At 46.2% G+C, this 17,403-nt stretch overlaps 1 protein-coding gene across 1 annotated transcript in view; it reads left to right on the top strand.

The window, feature by feature from the left end:
- HS6ST2 (heparan sulfate 6-O-sulfotransferase 2) overlaps positions 1-16,766 on the top strand; it is a gene marked incomplete at its 5' end in the record, with an annotated part of 55,932 nt that extends 39,166 nt beyond the window's left edge. The window contains one exon of the mRNA XM_083371893.1: positions 15,881-16,766. Coding sequence (XP_083228019.1) covers positions 15,881-16,580 — 700 coding nt within the window. The 3' untranslated portion in view covers positions 16,581-16,766. The remainder of the gene's footprint in view (positions 1-15,880) is intronic.
- Between the last annotated feature and the right edge of the window lie 637 nt (positions 16,767-17,403).

Genomic DNA, 17,403 nt, shown 5'->3' with positions numbered 1-17,403 from the left:
GGTGCCTCTCTGTGACTCCCGTGCATTTTTCACGCTGGGCTCCTTGATGGCTTGCATTCTTCGTATCTATTGGACTGTGAATAGTTCTGTGTCTCTTTTGGAGCTAGAGCTGGTGCTTTTTTTTTTTACGTTTTGGTTGTTGGCTCTGAAGTTGGGGTGATTAATTTTGACAAAGGAACAAGCCAACCCCCCAATGTCAATCCCTCCCCCAGAATAAACCTGGCTGCAGTTCCCTGCTGATAGGGAAGAGAAATGTTTATCTGGAAGTTTAATTAAGGCTTTCTGTAGTTTTAAGCTGCTGCTCCCTCTTATTAGCGTTTGGGTTGGAGGGGCATGGTGGGACTGGCAGTCCCCAGAATAAGGGATGAGAGCAAGATTTTTAAAAACCCCAAGTTTTATTTAATTTGCATATTAAGCATTCCATTACAGTTAATCTGAATTCTTCCCAGGCATCGGTTCCCACTTCAGTCAGATTCAAAGTGGAAATGGGAAGAAAAGCTTTGAGGGTTCCTGGCCTCAAACTCCCACCTCCCTTTGTGATTTCGGGGTGTATTAGGCAGAAGGACTACAAATGGTCCTTGACTTAATGACCCAAAATGTGAGCCCAAAATTTCTGTTGCTAAATGCGACAGTTGTTAAGTGAGTTTTGCCCCATTCTACAACTTTTCTTGCCACCGTTGTTAAGTAAATCACTGCAGTTGTTAAGTTGGATGTTAAGTGAATCTGGCTTCTCCATTGTCTTTGCCTGTCAGAAGGTCGCAAAAGGGGATCACGTGACCCCAGGACACTGCGCCCGTATCTGAAGAACTTGAAGAACCTCAACTGAAGACGTTTCTTGGATGAGAAGCGCAACATCTTCAAGGAAAAAGAAAGTCCAGTTGTCTCTTGGAAAAGCACCTTTGGGACCACCAGGACCTGGAGGACGGAGAACCTCCGTGGACCTTCAGATGGTGCTAACTAGGGCTGGTCTTGCCTCAGAAGCAGGCTTAATGTGAGCTTGAGAGAAAGCTGCTTGGCAGGAGAACTAAACTCTCTCATAGCCCATCCCCGGCCCTTTGAAAGCAATCAGCTCTTTTCACCCAGGCATGAAATCTTGCTTTGTTTTTTGTTTCATTTCGTTTTTGAGAAGCTAGAAAATTGCCTTTCCTTGGAGCGTTTTGTAGTCTTCGCATGCTTTGCTTTTGTGTGAATATTTATGATTGTTAAATGTTCACCTCATTTCCAGTCCATTTTGGTTTTTTAAAAAAGAAATGCACCACCCAGGGAGATCCACTGGGAATGATCAAAAAGGGTCAAGACTTATTTATCTGTTTGTCAAATGTAAATGACTGCCCGTCTCACAAGAAGTGAGACTGGGTGCCCTTCAGTGGTGTGACTGAAGCTCAGCCCATGCAATGGACATATGAGCCAGATTTTCATTTCGTTTCATTTCCTTCCTTCCTTCCTTCCTTCCTTCCTTCCTTCCTTCCTTCCTTCCTTCCTTCCTTCCTTCCTTTCCTTCCTTCCTTCCTTCCTTCCTTCCACCCTTCCCTTCCCTTCCCTTCCCTTCCCTTCCCTTCCCTTCCCTTTCCTTTCCTTTCCTTTCCTTTCCTTTCCTTTCCTTTCCTTTCCTTTCCTTTCCCTTCCCTTCCCTCCTTCCCTCTCTTCTTTTCCTTGTGGGCCACTAAATGCTCTGGGCAGCTTTAAATACACATATACGTTGTGCGTGTGTGGTTGTGCATTTATCTCCTTGCTTGCATGAGGCCACCTTTGCATCTTGGAATTCTTTTTCTAGCCTTTTCAGTTGGGAGGGTGGGACGATTGGCTAAATGTGTGTTTAGGGGTTATAAATAAAGCCCCATTTTACTGACTCTTCCCTTTTTTAGAGCACTTGATTACGGAAGGGTGGCAGGCACTGCATCAAAAAGTAGAAGAGTTGAAATAAAATGTTCATGGTCGGGTTCTGACTTCTTCTGCCAGGAAGAGAGCTTGATCAGAATTTTACAAGCAACAGTTCAAGCGGTAGAGATTAAAAAGAAGCCAAGATTTATGCAGGCTGGATACTAACCCATTAACTTATATAGGAGGGAGGGCTGCTGTTCAAAGCCACTTATACTCATGTGGGGGACCACAGGGATGTCCTCTAAGGACATTGACATTGTGTGTTCCTCGCCTTTCTATTTACGGAATGTTTTCTCAGGATGATGTAAGCAAACAAGTTGAAAACGCAGCAGGATTTGACCAACACTTTTTGGGGGGAAATGCGTCTTGCTTTTGAGCCATGTACAGCTCGTCCTTCTTCCAGCGGGATGCAAATGTTCTAATCCCCCCAGGAAGGGTCCGTGTCCAGCCCGGACCCTTCAGGTAGTTCTCCGCATCTTGGCCAAAGGTCTTTTTCAGCCTGATCTAAAACTGTTAGGAATTGTCCTTCCCACCCTAAGGTCTGGCTTCTTCCTTCATCTTCTAACTAATCACATACCTCCAGAGGAGCTAAATGGTGGTTGGATGAAAGGCAGGGCAGTTGTTGGCCAAAGTCGCAAATTGTTGAGGCTGTAATGACCTTGGAGTCAATAATGCTGTGGGTGAACTTTTTCGTTGTGGTCTGGAAACTCATGTAGGGTGAAGCCACAGGCACAGACCTAGCTATTCTAAACTCTAAATGTGACACAGTTATGCATATTGTAAGCCAGGCTAGTATGGCTCGTTCAGCAATCCATGGTTAGAGCCTGGTTTAGTGCAGTCTGTGTTTAATTTAATTTAATTTAATTTAATTTATTGAGATTTATATACCGCCCTTCTCCCAAGGGGACTCAGGGCGGTTCACAGGGCATAAATATAAACAACAATACAAACATTAAAAAACAATTAAATCAATGCCCAAGTTAAAACCAATAATAAAACAAGCCTATATAAAAAACCCATGTATGGTTTACTGCAATATGTGAATTGCACTGAACTGTCTATCATTTTGTCAGTTTGAGTCATACTTTTTTCCTATAAAACTGGATAAATTTTAAATCCTTGCTATATTTCATTTGGATCTCCTTGGTTAGGTCATCTAAATAATAACAAAATAATACTTTTCAAAATGTTGTTTCCCTTCCCTCCCTCCCTCTCTCCCTCCCTCCCTCCCTCCCTCCCTCCCTCCCTCTTCCTTCCTTCCTTCTTTCTTTCTTTCTTTCTTTCTTTCTTTCTTTCTTTCTTTCTTTCTTTCTTTCTTTCTTTCTTTCTTTCTTTCTCCCCCCCTCTCTTTCTTTCATTCTGGATGGAAGTATGTCTTCCCCCATGAAAACACTGTATGGACAATCCCTCTTAACACAAGCAGGCAAAGTAATGTTTGTCTTTGGGAGATGATTCCATCATTTGAGGCCATACTTACAGGAATGAGTAATTGCAGTCTACCATGATGGTGGACAATTCTGTAATTGCTGCTGTGAAGCAAGACGGTCCTTTGATCAAGACAGGCTGAAGCATTAAACATCCTCCACAATTCATAGCATCACCTGCAGGGGGGCAGCCCTCTCCCCACTCTTCTGCTTTTCGTACATCCTTCATTCTCCGCAAAGTGCGGCGTCTGACATCCGATATTATTACTATTGTTATTATGTTTGCTTTGGATAACATTGGAATAGTGAGACGCTTGAAAATTACCCGCCTTGCTGAGCTCTAATAAATCAGCAGAAAATATATTGAAGTCTCCAGCCAAGCATTGGATACCAGGCAGAAGTAGCAGTTCAACAGTATTATTGTTGGAGAACAAAAGAGCTAAAATTGTGCTGAATTTGGAGCCAAGTGGTGGTTTTATTCCAGTTCTCTCTCTCTCTTTTGTCTTCCTAGCTGTTCTGAAATTAGCCTGAATTTTGCTGCAGATTGAAGGGAATAGGAAGAAGGTCTTGACTTCATCCACCTGGCATGAATTTCATAGGATCATGCCTCACCCTGGATTTTTCTGGTTGGCTTTCTTGTGAATGATCCTGGTTAAGGTTCTGTTAGCAGCAGAAGTAGTGTGAATGTTAATCAGGGTATGGTTTTAACCATGTTTAGAGCTCTTGGTTGAGAGAATATTGTATTTAACATTAGACATGTTTCATGCCACCGCTAAAATAGCCTAAGCCATGATTATGGCATTCCCTTCTAGCTAGGCAGTATAGTCCCACTTAAGCCAAATGCACACATACCACCGAGTCACACGACCGTGGAAAAAGCTACCGTAGCTGGCTGGGTTCATTACAAAGCGATCAGCTCTACATGCCCATGACTATGTTTACCCATCACTCTAAGCCATAACAGAGCAACCACATTATGGCTTAGCCTGTGATATATAAACCCAATATGTAGCTCAGGGACTATTATTCTTGCTTTGTTTCTGAGCAGAGTCACGAGAGATTTAAGAGCTCCTATCTAAACAAGGAAGGTCAGAGGAGAGCTACATTGAGGACTTGACTACATGTGACGTTGCCAGAAATTACACAGCAAGAAAATATGCCTGGAATCTGGAAACAAGCTGAAGGAAGAGGATAACTCCAGGCCTGGCTTTTTTAGTGCACCAAAGACATGAGCAGACAGGTATCGTGTGCTGTGCTTCGCTGTTCTTTTGAAATGCATCCCTGCAGCTGTTTGGGGTTCACTGGACCTTGGTCCGTGGGCATCATCGGAATGGATGAAGCTCCTGTTCTTTGACAAATGTAGTGGAAGAAGGATTCTCAAGTAGGCAAGCTTAGCCTTGGGAGCAGGGCAAAAATTACATTTCTCCTCCCAAGCTAGGAAAAAATAAGGGAGCCTGACGAGAAGACCAGTGGTCTAACCGTATCAGTATTCTGCTTCCATTGAAGTCAGCCAGATGCCTCCAGGGACCCAACCAGCAAGATGCAGGGATAGATAAATTGGATGCAGGTGTTTTGGTTTTTTTTTTTTTTAGATGCGGAAAGTTGTTGATGTGCTGGAGATTCCATATGACTTTGGGTGGGATCAACTCAATTCAACATACGCATCTCATCTTCCCTGAAGCTCGCTTAATAATGAGTTTTCCAAGAGGAAGGGAAATGCTAGCGGGATCCCACTGGTTTTGTTGCCTCAATCAACTTGAATTTCTTCATTATCCTAGGAAGATGGACCTCCAATGCTTGTGGTCCCTGCTGTATTTAGCCACACTGAGCTAGGGATTGCCAAGTTGAATTGTTAAAATTGCGGCGGTTTTTTTTAACGAAGGAAGAAGAACTGAAATGAGGAAACCACTGCTTTGTTTACCCCTGTTGTTGTGGGCATGAATCTTCTTAAGAGGCACCAAACTATGATTATCTCTCCTCGTTCATAATGATCCATTTGCATAACAACTCTCCATTCAAGCCCTATCCATACCTATGAAGGATTTATGTAGCTGCCTGGAATATCTCTTCCTGGTATACAAACTAAACAATGGAAGTAGAAGCCATCCCAGGGGCCTAGCATTATTTCAGGCAACTTGCATAATTAACCGCTGGGCTAATTGTTCAGCACTAGAAACTTGTTTTCCTTTAACTCTAATTCTGCCAGTGTGAGCTTTTCAGTCCCTTCACCCACAGACAAGGGAAGCAGGTCTGCAGTTCAGTTGTCAACAAAGGAGCCTGCTGTGAATGCATCAGGTCTCCTGGGGGGGGGAGTTGAGGCAGGGGACCAGGAAGGACAATAGGTGAAATATGCCTTCTGACCTCACCATGCGGACCTCATTGTGGTGGGCTTTGATGGATTCCAGTCTGTAGAGGTTTTCACAGTTTCAAGTTTCCACACCAAGCCGGGCTGTGGCTGCAGTGTCTCCTTAAACATCAGAATAGTGCTTCAAGGACATTTTTTATTAGCTTTAGTGACGGAAAATCAATAGTGCCTGTCCTGAACACAATGGCATTTCTGTATGTCCGGAGTGGAAAAATTAGCCTGACCTAGAATCCAATGAAGGTTAGTAGGTCATCTCCCACCCTTGCTCTAATCTTCGTCTGCTGAATGAAATTCCAAATGGTTGGCTTTGCAATCTCAGCATTTCTCAACCTGGGTCTCTTAAAGGGAGGGTGGACTTCCCCAGCCAGCTTAGCTCATGCAAAGTCCACCTGTCTCCAAGGGGCCAAATGCTACTCTAAGCCCTGAGCAAACATTCCCTCATCAGATGCCTCCAAGATTTGGACAGCTTTTAGAAGGCTGGCTGGGGATTCTGGGGTTTGGTGTCTAATACATCTGTGGTCAATGAGTTAGGAAAGATGGCTGCAGGTTGGAGAAGATGATGATAATGTTATCCATTCAGTCGTGTCCAGCCCTTGGCGATTTCATGGACCCAGTCTCTCCACCTCTTCTGATCTTGCACTCCTTTGAGTTGTGCTGTGGCTGGTATCCAGCCATTGGGTTCTTTGGCAGCTTCGTTTCCTTTTACTGCTAAGTCTTCCAAGTTGGAGGAGGCCACCATAAACCATAATGTTCAAGCCACGGTGGCTATCATGTTCAGGGATTTTGGTTGTGGGAAAAATCAGCATCTCCCATGGGGGACCACCTTGCCAGCTGAAAGTCTCAGGAATCTGCAGAGGCACAGCTGTCTCTCCTAGATCTAGATGACTTGGCTTCCTTCTGGTCTCCTATTTCAGGGAACACAGATGGCCCATTTCAGCACAAAACTCTTAAAGCCGAATCAGCAAAAGGGAAAGCTGGGGTGTTTTTAAAGGGGGGTGGTGGAATCTGAGAACCTTGAAGCGAAGCAACCTCTCTTTCATTTAAGAAACAGATTGATTTAACATCAGATGAGCTGAACATCTATTTAAATGCTTGAGCAGGTTGCAGACGTGCATAAATAATTTTGGGGTTTCAGGCTTGGTGCTGTGAGCATCTTTTCAGCATGACTTTCACCCTCCTAATATAGGAACTATTTAAGGGGATTAACCATCCCTGCTGCCTTGCAATTGGATCGCCCATCCAAGGAATCACCAGGCCTGACCCAGCATAGCTTCTGAGCCAAGCAAGGCCAACTATAGATCAATATCAGTTCAATAAAATAAAATTATAATTCAGAATTAAACAAACCACCAGATACTCCAAATCTATTTATTTCTTCTGTTGAATTAAAAATTGTATTTGACTCCCCCCCCTTGCCATACGAGTTTCTAGAGCCTTCTTGTGAAGGCTGGAATTGGGGGGGGGGGCTTGAATGTTGACTTCTTTCTCCAAATTGATTCCTTTCATTGGGAAGACCTGGGTCTCCACAAGGGTCTAGAAGAAGCAGCGGATAATTTGGTGCTTGCTGAATGCTTGCCAAACTCCTGTTCCATGGTCATAAAAAGAAGCAAGAAGCAAGACTGAGCAAAAGGCTTCTACAAAGCAGAATGACTCTCCTAGGTTAGATTAAAGGGGCGAAGGGCCGTTCAGCGTACACTTGGCTGAACCTCTGTTCCTTTTGAGTCTCAACATGGTTTCATAATTAAATGAAGAACCAGGGTGGCTGTTAACCTCAGCCATGGTGGTCATCCTCCTTGAGCCGACAGAAAGAAACCTTGCTTAGATGCGGTTGGGAAGGAGGTTTGCCAGAGAGAAATACAGCTTCAAGGTAATGCAAATTTGCTTTCGGTTGCTGTACTTCCTGTGCATCCAGATGATGTATTTTCCTGTTTTATTGGTCTTTGTTGCAATAAATAAACCCAGGAGGTCAAATATATTCTGGGGCCTATAAATATGGATTGGAGTGAAGAAAAATGCTTTCCAAATCCACTGTCCTTGTGGAGAAATTTACGAGGATCACATTTTCTGGAGCTGATTTCATGTGGTCACAGGCATAGGCTGTGCTAAGGAGTGGCATCTGACATGCAGGGGCAGAGGAGAGATTGAAGGTGCCAGGTGACTCCCTGGGTGCCTTAGGCTGAACAAGCTGTGGCTTGCAAACCGGGATCCTTTGCTTGAGATGACGGATCTCTTGTAACACGTGAAGACCTTGGACAGGACTTCCTTGATAAAAAGACCTTTGCCTGGAAGATTTATCTTCTGGAGACGTATTGAGGGCATGTGGTGGGTGGTTCCACAGAACGGTTGGCATGGAAGAAGAGCTTCCAAACGCCCAGTGTGGGGTGGTCATGGTAGGCATGACCAGTATCTAAAAAGGTTAAATCGTGGCAACTGGACCAAAATTTAGTAAAACTGAGATGTTTCATTATTCATCCAAGTAACTTCTTCAGTCAAATTGAAAATTTTGGGAGACAGTCAGAAGAGTCTTTAGAATGAACCTGGTCTTGCATACAGACTGCAGGGGGTTTCTCCCAAAATGAAAAGCAACATGTAAACATAGCCATGACCAGTTACCAAAAAAAAAAAAAAAGCAAACTGGGTGAGATGATCTCTATCTTCTCAGCTGCCTTTGAATATATATTTTTCTGTGAGCAGGCACTTCTCAAACAAAGCCACCTGCCATTTTTAATATCAGATAATGTCTTGAGGGCACATTTGTTGGGGGAAAATCAGGAGGACGGAGAGAGGGGGATGCTGTGCTTTGCAGCATGCGTTTCCTGTTCGTATTTTTAATTAAAACCTAGAATCTTTGGGAGAGTCTCTGTTCATTCCAAGGTAGCCTCCCCTTGTTCAGAGGACCAGGCTAGGGCAAACTCTTAGCTGGAGCTGTTGCTCCCAAACTGTGGGCCAAGAAAATTAAAGTCAGACAGAGCAGGGCAAGCTGTCCAGGATATCTTATTGCCACCATGTCCTCGCTAAGTAAGAAGATTTGGGGATGGTCAGTCTAGAGAAAAGAAGGACCAGGGGTGACATGACAGTAGTGTTCCAGTATTTGAGAAGCTGCCACAAAGAAGAGGGTGTCAAGCTATTCTACAATGCAACAGAAAGCTGGAAGGCTCAACTCCAGAAATTGTGGGTTTTTAAGAAGAGATTGGACAGTCACTTGTCTGAAATGTTATAGGGTTTCCTGTTTGAGCAGGGAGCTGGACTAGAAGACCTCCAAGGTCCCTTCCAGCTCTATTCTGATTGATTGATTGAGTCATGATGGTGATCCAACCATCATCCTTGCAGTTGTCAGCCAGAGGTCTCTGGGGCGAAGACCATTTTTGGTGAGGCCGAGGATCATCTCCTGCCATTGCTACACAGCATCTATTAATTCTGCATCCTGTTGCTCATAAATGCGGTTCTGGCAAATTTGTGGAGGGACTTTTTCATAAAATTGTTTAATTCTCTTTGAACACTGTCTCAGCCAATGGCTCTCTTGAGTTATTTGGTGAGGAATTTTATAAATTAAACAAACGGTTGGTAGATAAATTTGCTCCATGCATACATAAATCCCTGCCAGATTTAGACTCGTAGCTAGGCATTTGTAATTGTGTGCATATATCTGTTTACAGAATAAGGCAAACCAATCATTTATTTTTGCTGTGCGTGTGTGTGAATATATGCTGGGGGAAGGAATTGTCTCTAAATAGACAGTTCCAGAAATGCCATTGGTGTGGAGCAGATTTTTGTGGTTTGTTTTTTTCCAGAAGCAATTAATGAATTAACCAATTACTCATGTCAATCAGTGCCTTCAGCTCGGATCCAGATGTCTGTTTGATGGAGGCACCAAAAGTCCATTCTTGGAAGTACAGGTGGAAATAGGTGTTTTTCACATGCACTGTGTAATTAATGTGGAGTGTGTGTCAGTGGGTTGCGTTCCTCTCTTCACGCAGCTGCAGGAACAGTGGGGGCCTTGCTTGGACAACTAGCCTTTGGGTCTGAGTTGTCCCCTGGCCAGCAGTGGTCCTCCTGTTTCTCCTGCCCATTTTTTGTTGGTGCAAGAGTGTCGAAATTGCACCCACTCCTCATGTTCAACTTCTGTGTCGTTTGTGATTCTGCTGTGGGAACCAACTGGGGTGAATCAACAAACCAAGTTGAAAGAAGCACGTATCAGAAGGCTCTGCAGTCCCCCACCTGTTAAGTGCTCAGAGCAGAAGGGAAGCATAAAACAGTCGACAGCCATATATTATTCTTCAGAGGAAGATGGAGCATTCTTCTTTCTGGTTTTGTCTCAACTGGGTTGTCAGAAGTGCGAGACAACCGTTCTCCTTTTAATCGTTGTTTTGAAGGACCTTTGGAGGGGAAGCTTTGTCCCTAAAGCTTCTCTGGCTTTCTCTGCCCTGTGTTCGGCCTGGAGAGATTGGGTTCCTCTGAGCACTTTAGAGAGTCCATCATGGCAATCTTGGAAAGTTCTGAAGGAAAACCTTAAGAAAAAAAATCTGGAAGACAAATCCTGAAATGGAGATCACCTGGTCTCTTCTGATCCAGGTACACCACCAGTTCCTCCCATCTAGATCATGAGGGTGTCAGTAAAGGGGCCCCTTTTAAAAAAAATTCTTTCCTTATTTGATTTTTATAGCTGCCCATCACAATGTGACTCGGGTCCACTTTGACGTGCTAGCTTTCTACCTTTGGGAATTAAGAGCAGGTCGTCTGGTGAGCCTAACGCCTCTACCTGCCTGCGTGTGCTGTCTGAATGGGGCAACCCAGGTCAGTTTTCTGCTTTTGCTGAGCACCAGGCCCAAGGGCTCAGAACTTCAGGATTAGCCCTACAAAGCTAGCCAACTTCCTTCCTTCCTTCCTTCCTTCCTTCCCTCCCTCCCTCCCTCCCTCCCTCCCCTTTTCTCTTCTCCTTTCCTTTCTGAAAGAAACTGGCTTGAAGGGGGTGAAACTGACAGCTGCAGAGGTGCGCTGGTATTAATTAACTTATCCTGCCAAGAGCATCTATTGATTTGTTTTTACAGCACTGTGATGAGCCTGATTAGGATTGCAGGGGGGAGCCCACCGTCCCAGCCCTCCCTCCGAAGGGAAGGGGCAAGCAGCCCGTCAGGAGGAGAGGAGAGGAGAGGATGGCTGGGCTGCCTTCTGCCTTTGGGAGGGATGGATGTCTTGTTTGGACATTGCTGACAGCCTCCCCGAGTCTGTGTTTGTCAGCCTTTTATAATTTGCCCCCCCCCAGAACAATGAGTAGCTGTTTTTAATTTTCCATCCACCTTCCTCCTTTTTCCTCCTCCTCCTCCTCCTCCCTCCCTCCCTCCTTCCTCCTCCTCCTCCTCTGCCTCCAGTGGTTAACCCTAAAGAGAGCCCAGATTGTGAGCTGTCAAGTGCAAGAGTCTGGATAAACAGCACAATAAACTCATGTACTGTACAGCAACAACAGCCATATTTGTGCAGATGCTGCTTCTGCTTGGAGAGAAATTTATGGCAGACATTTAGTGGTTTCTCTCTGCCTCCCGAACGTTTCCACCGGGTTCTCTTAAGGTGCCTGTAATTATGTGGTCTCCTCCTGCCTTTCTCTTAAATTACCCTCTGCCTGGGCAACGGTGCTGAGAACAGGAGCCTGTCTCTGGGTCCACCTTTTCCTTTCCCGTCCTCCGCATCAGGGAGTGGGGAGAGAAGCAACCGGACCCCACAGGCAGCTGGACTTTGTTGCTTTCCCTCAAAGACCTTTCACTTCTCATACAAGAAGCCTCTTCACTTCTAACCGGAGTTCAGTTTTAACTCTTGCGATTCTGTTGGGAACAGATGAATTTTAGCACCTCGAATGAAATGTACTGACACAATGGAGCATTTTGAGTTAGGGATCAATCATCTTTTTAATAGGGCGACTGATGTGCGGGTCTGGGACGACAACCGCTCTGACTTTCCTCCCTGCAGGCTTGAGGATCTTGTGAATTAGAAATCCGCCAAGAGAGCTCTCCCTGATCCAGTAGGGCTTTCTCCAGAGGATCCCTTCGATTTAGTCCCCCGTTCTCTAAAATAGGGAGGACTGGAGGAAAAACCAAGGACTCCGGCATGCAAAAGGAAACGATGGGCTGCTTCGCTGGCTAGCAGAGAACTCCCCCATTTCCAGGGCTCCCCGAAACTCATAGCTTCAGTGGGAAAAAGAGTCCAGTTCTTTTGGCTAAAGCGGTGGGAGCTGAGGGCTCTTGTGCCATGCGGTCAAACCCTGAGAGAGGCTGGCTTTAGATCATTAACACCACAAGCCTCTGCAGTTCTTGCCAAACGGTTTTCTTCACGTGACTTAATCGGTACGGTGGTCGGCTGGCCCAGCTTTAATTTTATGGCGCTGATTAAGTTTCCTTAGCTAATATGGGTTGCTTTTTTGATTCAGTTAAGCGAGAATCCCCTTCCACTATGTGGAAACACCAGAGGGCTGTAGTTATATAGCTATACCAGTCGTGTGGGTGTGTATTTTTTTCAATTGATACCAACTCCCACGTCACCTACCCGAGCTCCACTAAATGAAATCAATGGAAGCTTAAATTAAAATCACTGGGGGCTGTCGCTTCTGATCGCTATCCATTTTTTTTTCCTTTTTTGCCACAAGGCTGAGAAGATATTAGTATTTAATGCATTAATTATGACGGCTAGATCCTCTTCTCTAATTATGTTCCCAGGGCCTGCATTTTCTGCTGGTGGGAGCGGAGAAACTTTTGCAGAGCTTGACCAGAGTCACTTGGCTGAGAATGGAGAGGTGTGGGAGAAGTTTTTTGAAGCACCCACCATTTGGGACTGGTCTGTTCTTTGTGAGTTTAGTGCAGGGATCTTCAAACTTGGCCATTTTCAGACTTGTGGACTTCAACTCCCAGAATCCCCCACCCAGCCATACTGGCTGGGGAATTCTGGGAGTTGAAGCCCACAAGTCTGAAAGTGGCCAAGTTTGAAGCAGACTGGTTTAGTGGCTTGTTGGGGACCCTGCTAGCCCCTGCTCTCGGTCCGAACCAGTAGTGTCCAACCTTGGCAACTTTAAGGCCTGTGGGCTTCAACTCCCAGAATCCCCTAGCCAGCCCTGAGCACTGATCATAAGTCCCTTCCTCCAGCACTGTCGTACCTTCCAACAATCATTGAATGAATAGTCGTAACTCAAGGACAACCTCCACAAGGCGGGTCCTCCTTTCTGAGCCAAGGGGGTTAAAGGTCAGCCTTTTCACTAAAAGGTTTGGTTTTTGTAACGATGTACAGGCATTCTCGACTTACGACCAAAATTGAGCCCAATACCTCTGTGGCTAAGTCAAACATTTGCCAAGTGGATTTTGCCAAATTTTACGACTTTTCTTGCCACCATTTTTAAGTGAATCACTGCAGTTGTTAAGTGAATCTGGCTTCCCCATTGGCCTTGCTCGTCAAAAGGTGAACACGGACGCAGGATGACAGCTGTCATAAATACGAGTCGGTTGCCCAGCACCCTAAGTTTGATCATGTGGCCCTGGGGATACTGCAAAGGTCGTATGTGTGAAAAATGGTCGCAAGTAACTTTTTTCAGGGCCACTGTAGCTTTGAACAGTCACTAAACGAACTGTCGTAAGTCGGGGACTATCTGTATTTCCTGGAACGGCTTTTAAGGCTGCCTCTGTGAGGTTTGCAGGTTTCTGGTCTGCTCCTCGTTCTCCTGGTGTTTATTTCTTTTTCCTTCGTTGCAAAGACTTTATGCATCCACCCGTTTAATTTCAAAGGGGAGCTACAATGGGACACCCCCCGTGCATGAATTTGTGGTCCATGTGGGAGGGGCTAAATGCTGTGGCTCCGCCCCATGGCAGTCTCAACCCAGGGGTCACCCGCCACGGATAAATCAAGCGTTGGTTTTATCTGGCTTGGGCTGTGGCAAAGTGATGGAAAAATTGCAGTTTGTGCAAAAATGCAGCACCAGGATGATTAAATGGGGCTCAACGGAGAGTGACAGTTGTGGGATAGCTTTGCTACCGATGGAAAGCGCAATTTTTTATTAAAACACCCGGTGCTTTCACCTGTAATTAACTTTGGAACACTTTGCATTCTTCGGATGTGCTTAGATATTAACTTTTCTCTCTCTTCATTTCCCACCCTCCCCCTTTTTAAAATTTAAACAGGGGAAGGAATACTGCTGCATTGTAGGATCTTAAAATAGCAACCAGCGTTTCAATAAAAATGATCTCCTGCTTTGAATTTGCTCGCACATCCTATTTAAGCACACTAAGCCGCGCTTTCTTTATTCCTTTCCTTAATCAAATATTTGAAAAACTTCTAAGACAAACTGTTTTAATGAACATTGCCAAGAGTGTCTGTTTCTGCATGCTAAAGGAGGACTTCAAAAGTTCCTTGCTGTTTTAGGGAAGGGTTGCCTAAGAGAAACGCCCAAGGTCGCCCTGGATGCCCAGAATAATTGGGGATCTTGGCCATCTTAACCTATGGAATGACCTAAGCCAGGGGTCCTCAACCTTGGCAACTTTAAGCCTTGTGGACTTCAGCTCCCAGAATTCCTCAGCCAAGCAAAGCTGGCTGGAGAATTGTCGGAGTTGAAATTCACCCAGCATCAAATGGCCGCGGTTGGGAAATTCTCTTCTAAGGCTAGAGAGACCCTCCGGTGCGGGTGGAGAGTCCAGGGAGCAACGGCAGGACCTTCGACAGATGCAGCCCTCCTACCGTTGCAGGGCTGGACACCAGCAGCATCTTGTTCAACCCTTTGCAGGAAAATTGATTCTAACACCCTCCAGAGATGGATGTCCAGGCTCTTCTTAAACATCTCCAGAGGTGGAGAACCCAACCCACAACCTCCATCGAGAGATTCTTCCCCCCGAGCGTGAAATGACACGAGTGCCTGCAGTGTGTGGCCATTAGGTCCAGGCGGCCACAGTGGCGTGACCAAACTCTGCCTATTTATAGGCATCACATCAAAAACAGGTGGAATTTCAATCACACCATTGCAGCTGCCATCTTGATTTTTTCTACTGCCCCCTGCAGGCACCATGCAGTGATGCATATTGTGTTACAGGTGTGTTGATGCGTAGGAGGGTGCATGGTTGTGTTTCCTAGGTGCCTGTTCGGTACATGTCATTTTACGGATAGCGAGCAGAGTAGATCGTTCAATACAATTTTTATCCATTTTTCTTTCTGCTTCAATGCTGCTTGATTTCTGCCACTCAGAAAGGAATTCTTAAAATCTCTTCAGTCAAAAGGAAAGCGGAATCTGCTACTCTCTGCAGATTTTCAGTCAGTAGAAGGAAAAGCAAACCAATTTGGGGGGGATTTGATTTGCGGTTTGGGCACTCTGAAGCCCATCATGTGAGGCTTTTTGTGCATTTCAGCTTCTTTGCTCTTTTAGCAGGGGCTCTGTGAGAAATTTTGCTTTTTTGCTTCAGGTCTTAACTGAAAACTTCATGGAGTTTATTTGTCACCATTTCCTTCTGTTAGAGCTCTGCTTTCTCTCTTTTTGTGGAACAGCGACCTCTTGTGGCGTGCCTGCGCCAGCAAAGGGAGCAACGGGGGATTGGAATTAAAGAAGAATTTTCATTTTTGTGAGTTTTGCAGTTACGCTTTTGTGATGGGTGAACTTCTTTGGGCCTCGGTCCGGTTGAGGTCTTAGGCAGCGGTTCCTTCAGCCTCTCCTTTTCTGTCCATTGAGTAGCTCAGCTTGGAACTGATAAATAGAGCGAGTCCTCTACTTATAACCACAGCTGAGCCCAAAATTTCTGTTGCTAAGCAAGAGTTGTTAAGCGAGTTTTGTCCCATTTTACGACCTTTCTTGCCACAGTTGTTAAGTGAATCACTGCAGTTGTTAAGTTAGAAACACGGTTGTTAAGTGAACCCGGCTTTGCAAAAGGGGATCCCATGACCCCGAGGGACGCTGCAACCGTCGTAAAGACGAGCCAGTTGCCAAGCGGCCGGATTTGATCACGTCGTCATGGGGATGCTGCAGTGGCCATAAGTGTGAAAAACAGTCGTAAGTCACTTTTTTTCAGTGCCGTTACAACTTGGAATGGTCACTAAAGATGAACTTTTGTGAGTCGAAGACTACCTTTAAATTAATGAACTGCATTTGAACTGGGCAGTGACTGACCTCAGTCTTCCCAGCTACGTTGCTCATCAGGGAGCCCCCCTGGGGCGCTTCGCTCCTTAACGGTGCTTTCTTGTTCTTTTCCTCCCTCAGGAATTACTACTACATCACCATCCTGAGGGACCCCGTTTCCCGCTACCTGAGCGAATGGAGGCATGTCCAAAGAGGAGCGACCTGGAAAGCCTCGTTGCACGTCTGCGATGGACGCTCACCCACCTCCGAGGAACTTCCTAGCTGCTACTCGGGGGACGACTGGTCCGGCTGTTCCTTGCAAGAGTTCATGGACTGTCCCTACAACCTGGCCAACAATCGCCAAGTCCGCATGCTGGCAGACCTGAGCCTGGTGGGCTGCTACAATCTGTCCGTAATGCCGGAAGAGCAACGGAACAAGGTCCTCCTGGACAGTGCCAAGGAGAACCTCAAGCGCATGGCCTTCTTTGGCCTGACGGAGTTCCAGCGGAAGACCCAGTACCTCTTCGAGAAGACCTTCAACATGAACTTCATCTCGCCCTTCACCCAGTACAACAGCACAAGGGCTTCCAGCGTTGACATTGACGAGGCCACCCAGCAGCGGATCGAGGCCCTCAATTTTTTAGACATGGACCTCTACGATTATGCAAAAGACCTTTTCCTCCAGCGATACCAGTTCACCAGACAGAAGGAGCACCAGGAAGCCCGCCGGAAGCGGCAGGAGCAGCGGAAGAACTCGCGGGCTAAGCAGGGCCACAGCAGAGAGCAGGACGGCCGAAACGCAACCATGGATTACATTGGAAATGTGGAACAGTGGCGATAATGAGGGCTCAGAGAGGACGGGCAGAGCCAGGCACTTCCCCGGGAGAGGCGGGGAGAGGGGTGGATGTGGGCGGCCTTTGGCATTCAGTGTTGTGCTGTAGGTAGGTGGACCTTTGAATCTCTGTGTTGTCTCGGATCTGTCAAGAAAGAAAGGAAGAAAGCCTGGCCTGTTGGGCGACCTGGCAGGCCGTCAGTCTCACTTGCCAGGGAGAACCCAAGTGGAAATGGCAAAGGCTTCGCTACAAGGACTCTGATGGGGGGGGAGAAGGGGGGGATTCCTGAGATGGGGATCCATTTCCAGGGGAGCCATTTCCAGATTTTATAAGGTGGGCCTGAGATTCTGGTAGTTTTTTATATTCCATTCAGGTCTCAGAGAGGAGAAAAGTCCCGGGCAGGGGATATTAAATTGGGCCATGGGGTGGCTGCAGATCCATTCATTTATTGCTTTCAGCCTTGCGTCTTCAGTTGGAGAAGCCAACCATTCCATTTAATGCTCTTCATTGCAAAAAATGCCTTTTGGCCGCAGCCTAGGCGCGCTCTATTTCTTCCTGCCTTGGCAGGGTCTTTGCTGAGGGGGCGGGGCTTCCCTTAAGCCCTACCCCTGACATCCGGCCAACCCAGGTAGGAGAAGCGTGACCAGCGGTGGCCAAAGGGAGTCCAAAGACAGGACTGCCTGTCCAGGTCAGCATTGCCACTCACTGTCCCGTCACGTCAAGTCTCCTCCTGCTTCTAAGGTCTCTTACCCTATTGGGGAGGGTGTCAGACCCCTCACTTCCCCAGGGGTGGAAGTTCAAGACCTAATTGTCACCCCTCCCCTCCCCCAG

The sequence above is a fragment of the Vipera ursinii genome (assembly GCF_947247035.1).
Source record: "Vipera ursinii genome assembly, chromosome: 12".
In the NCBI taxonomy this organism is placed as follows: Eukaryota; Metazoa; Chordata; class Lepidosauria; order Squamata; family Viperidae; genus Vipera; species Vipera ursinii.
The sequence above is the reverse complement of the archived record's forward strand: the minus strand, read 5'-3'. Positions and strand labels throughout refer to the sequence as shown.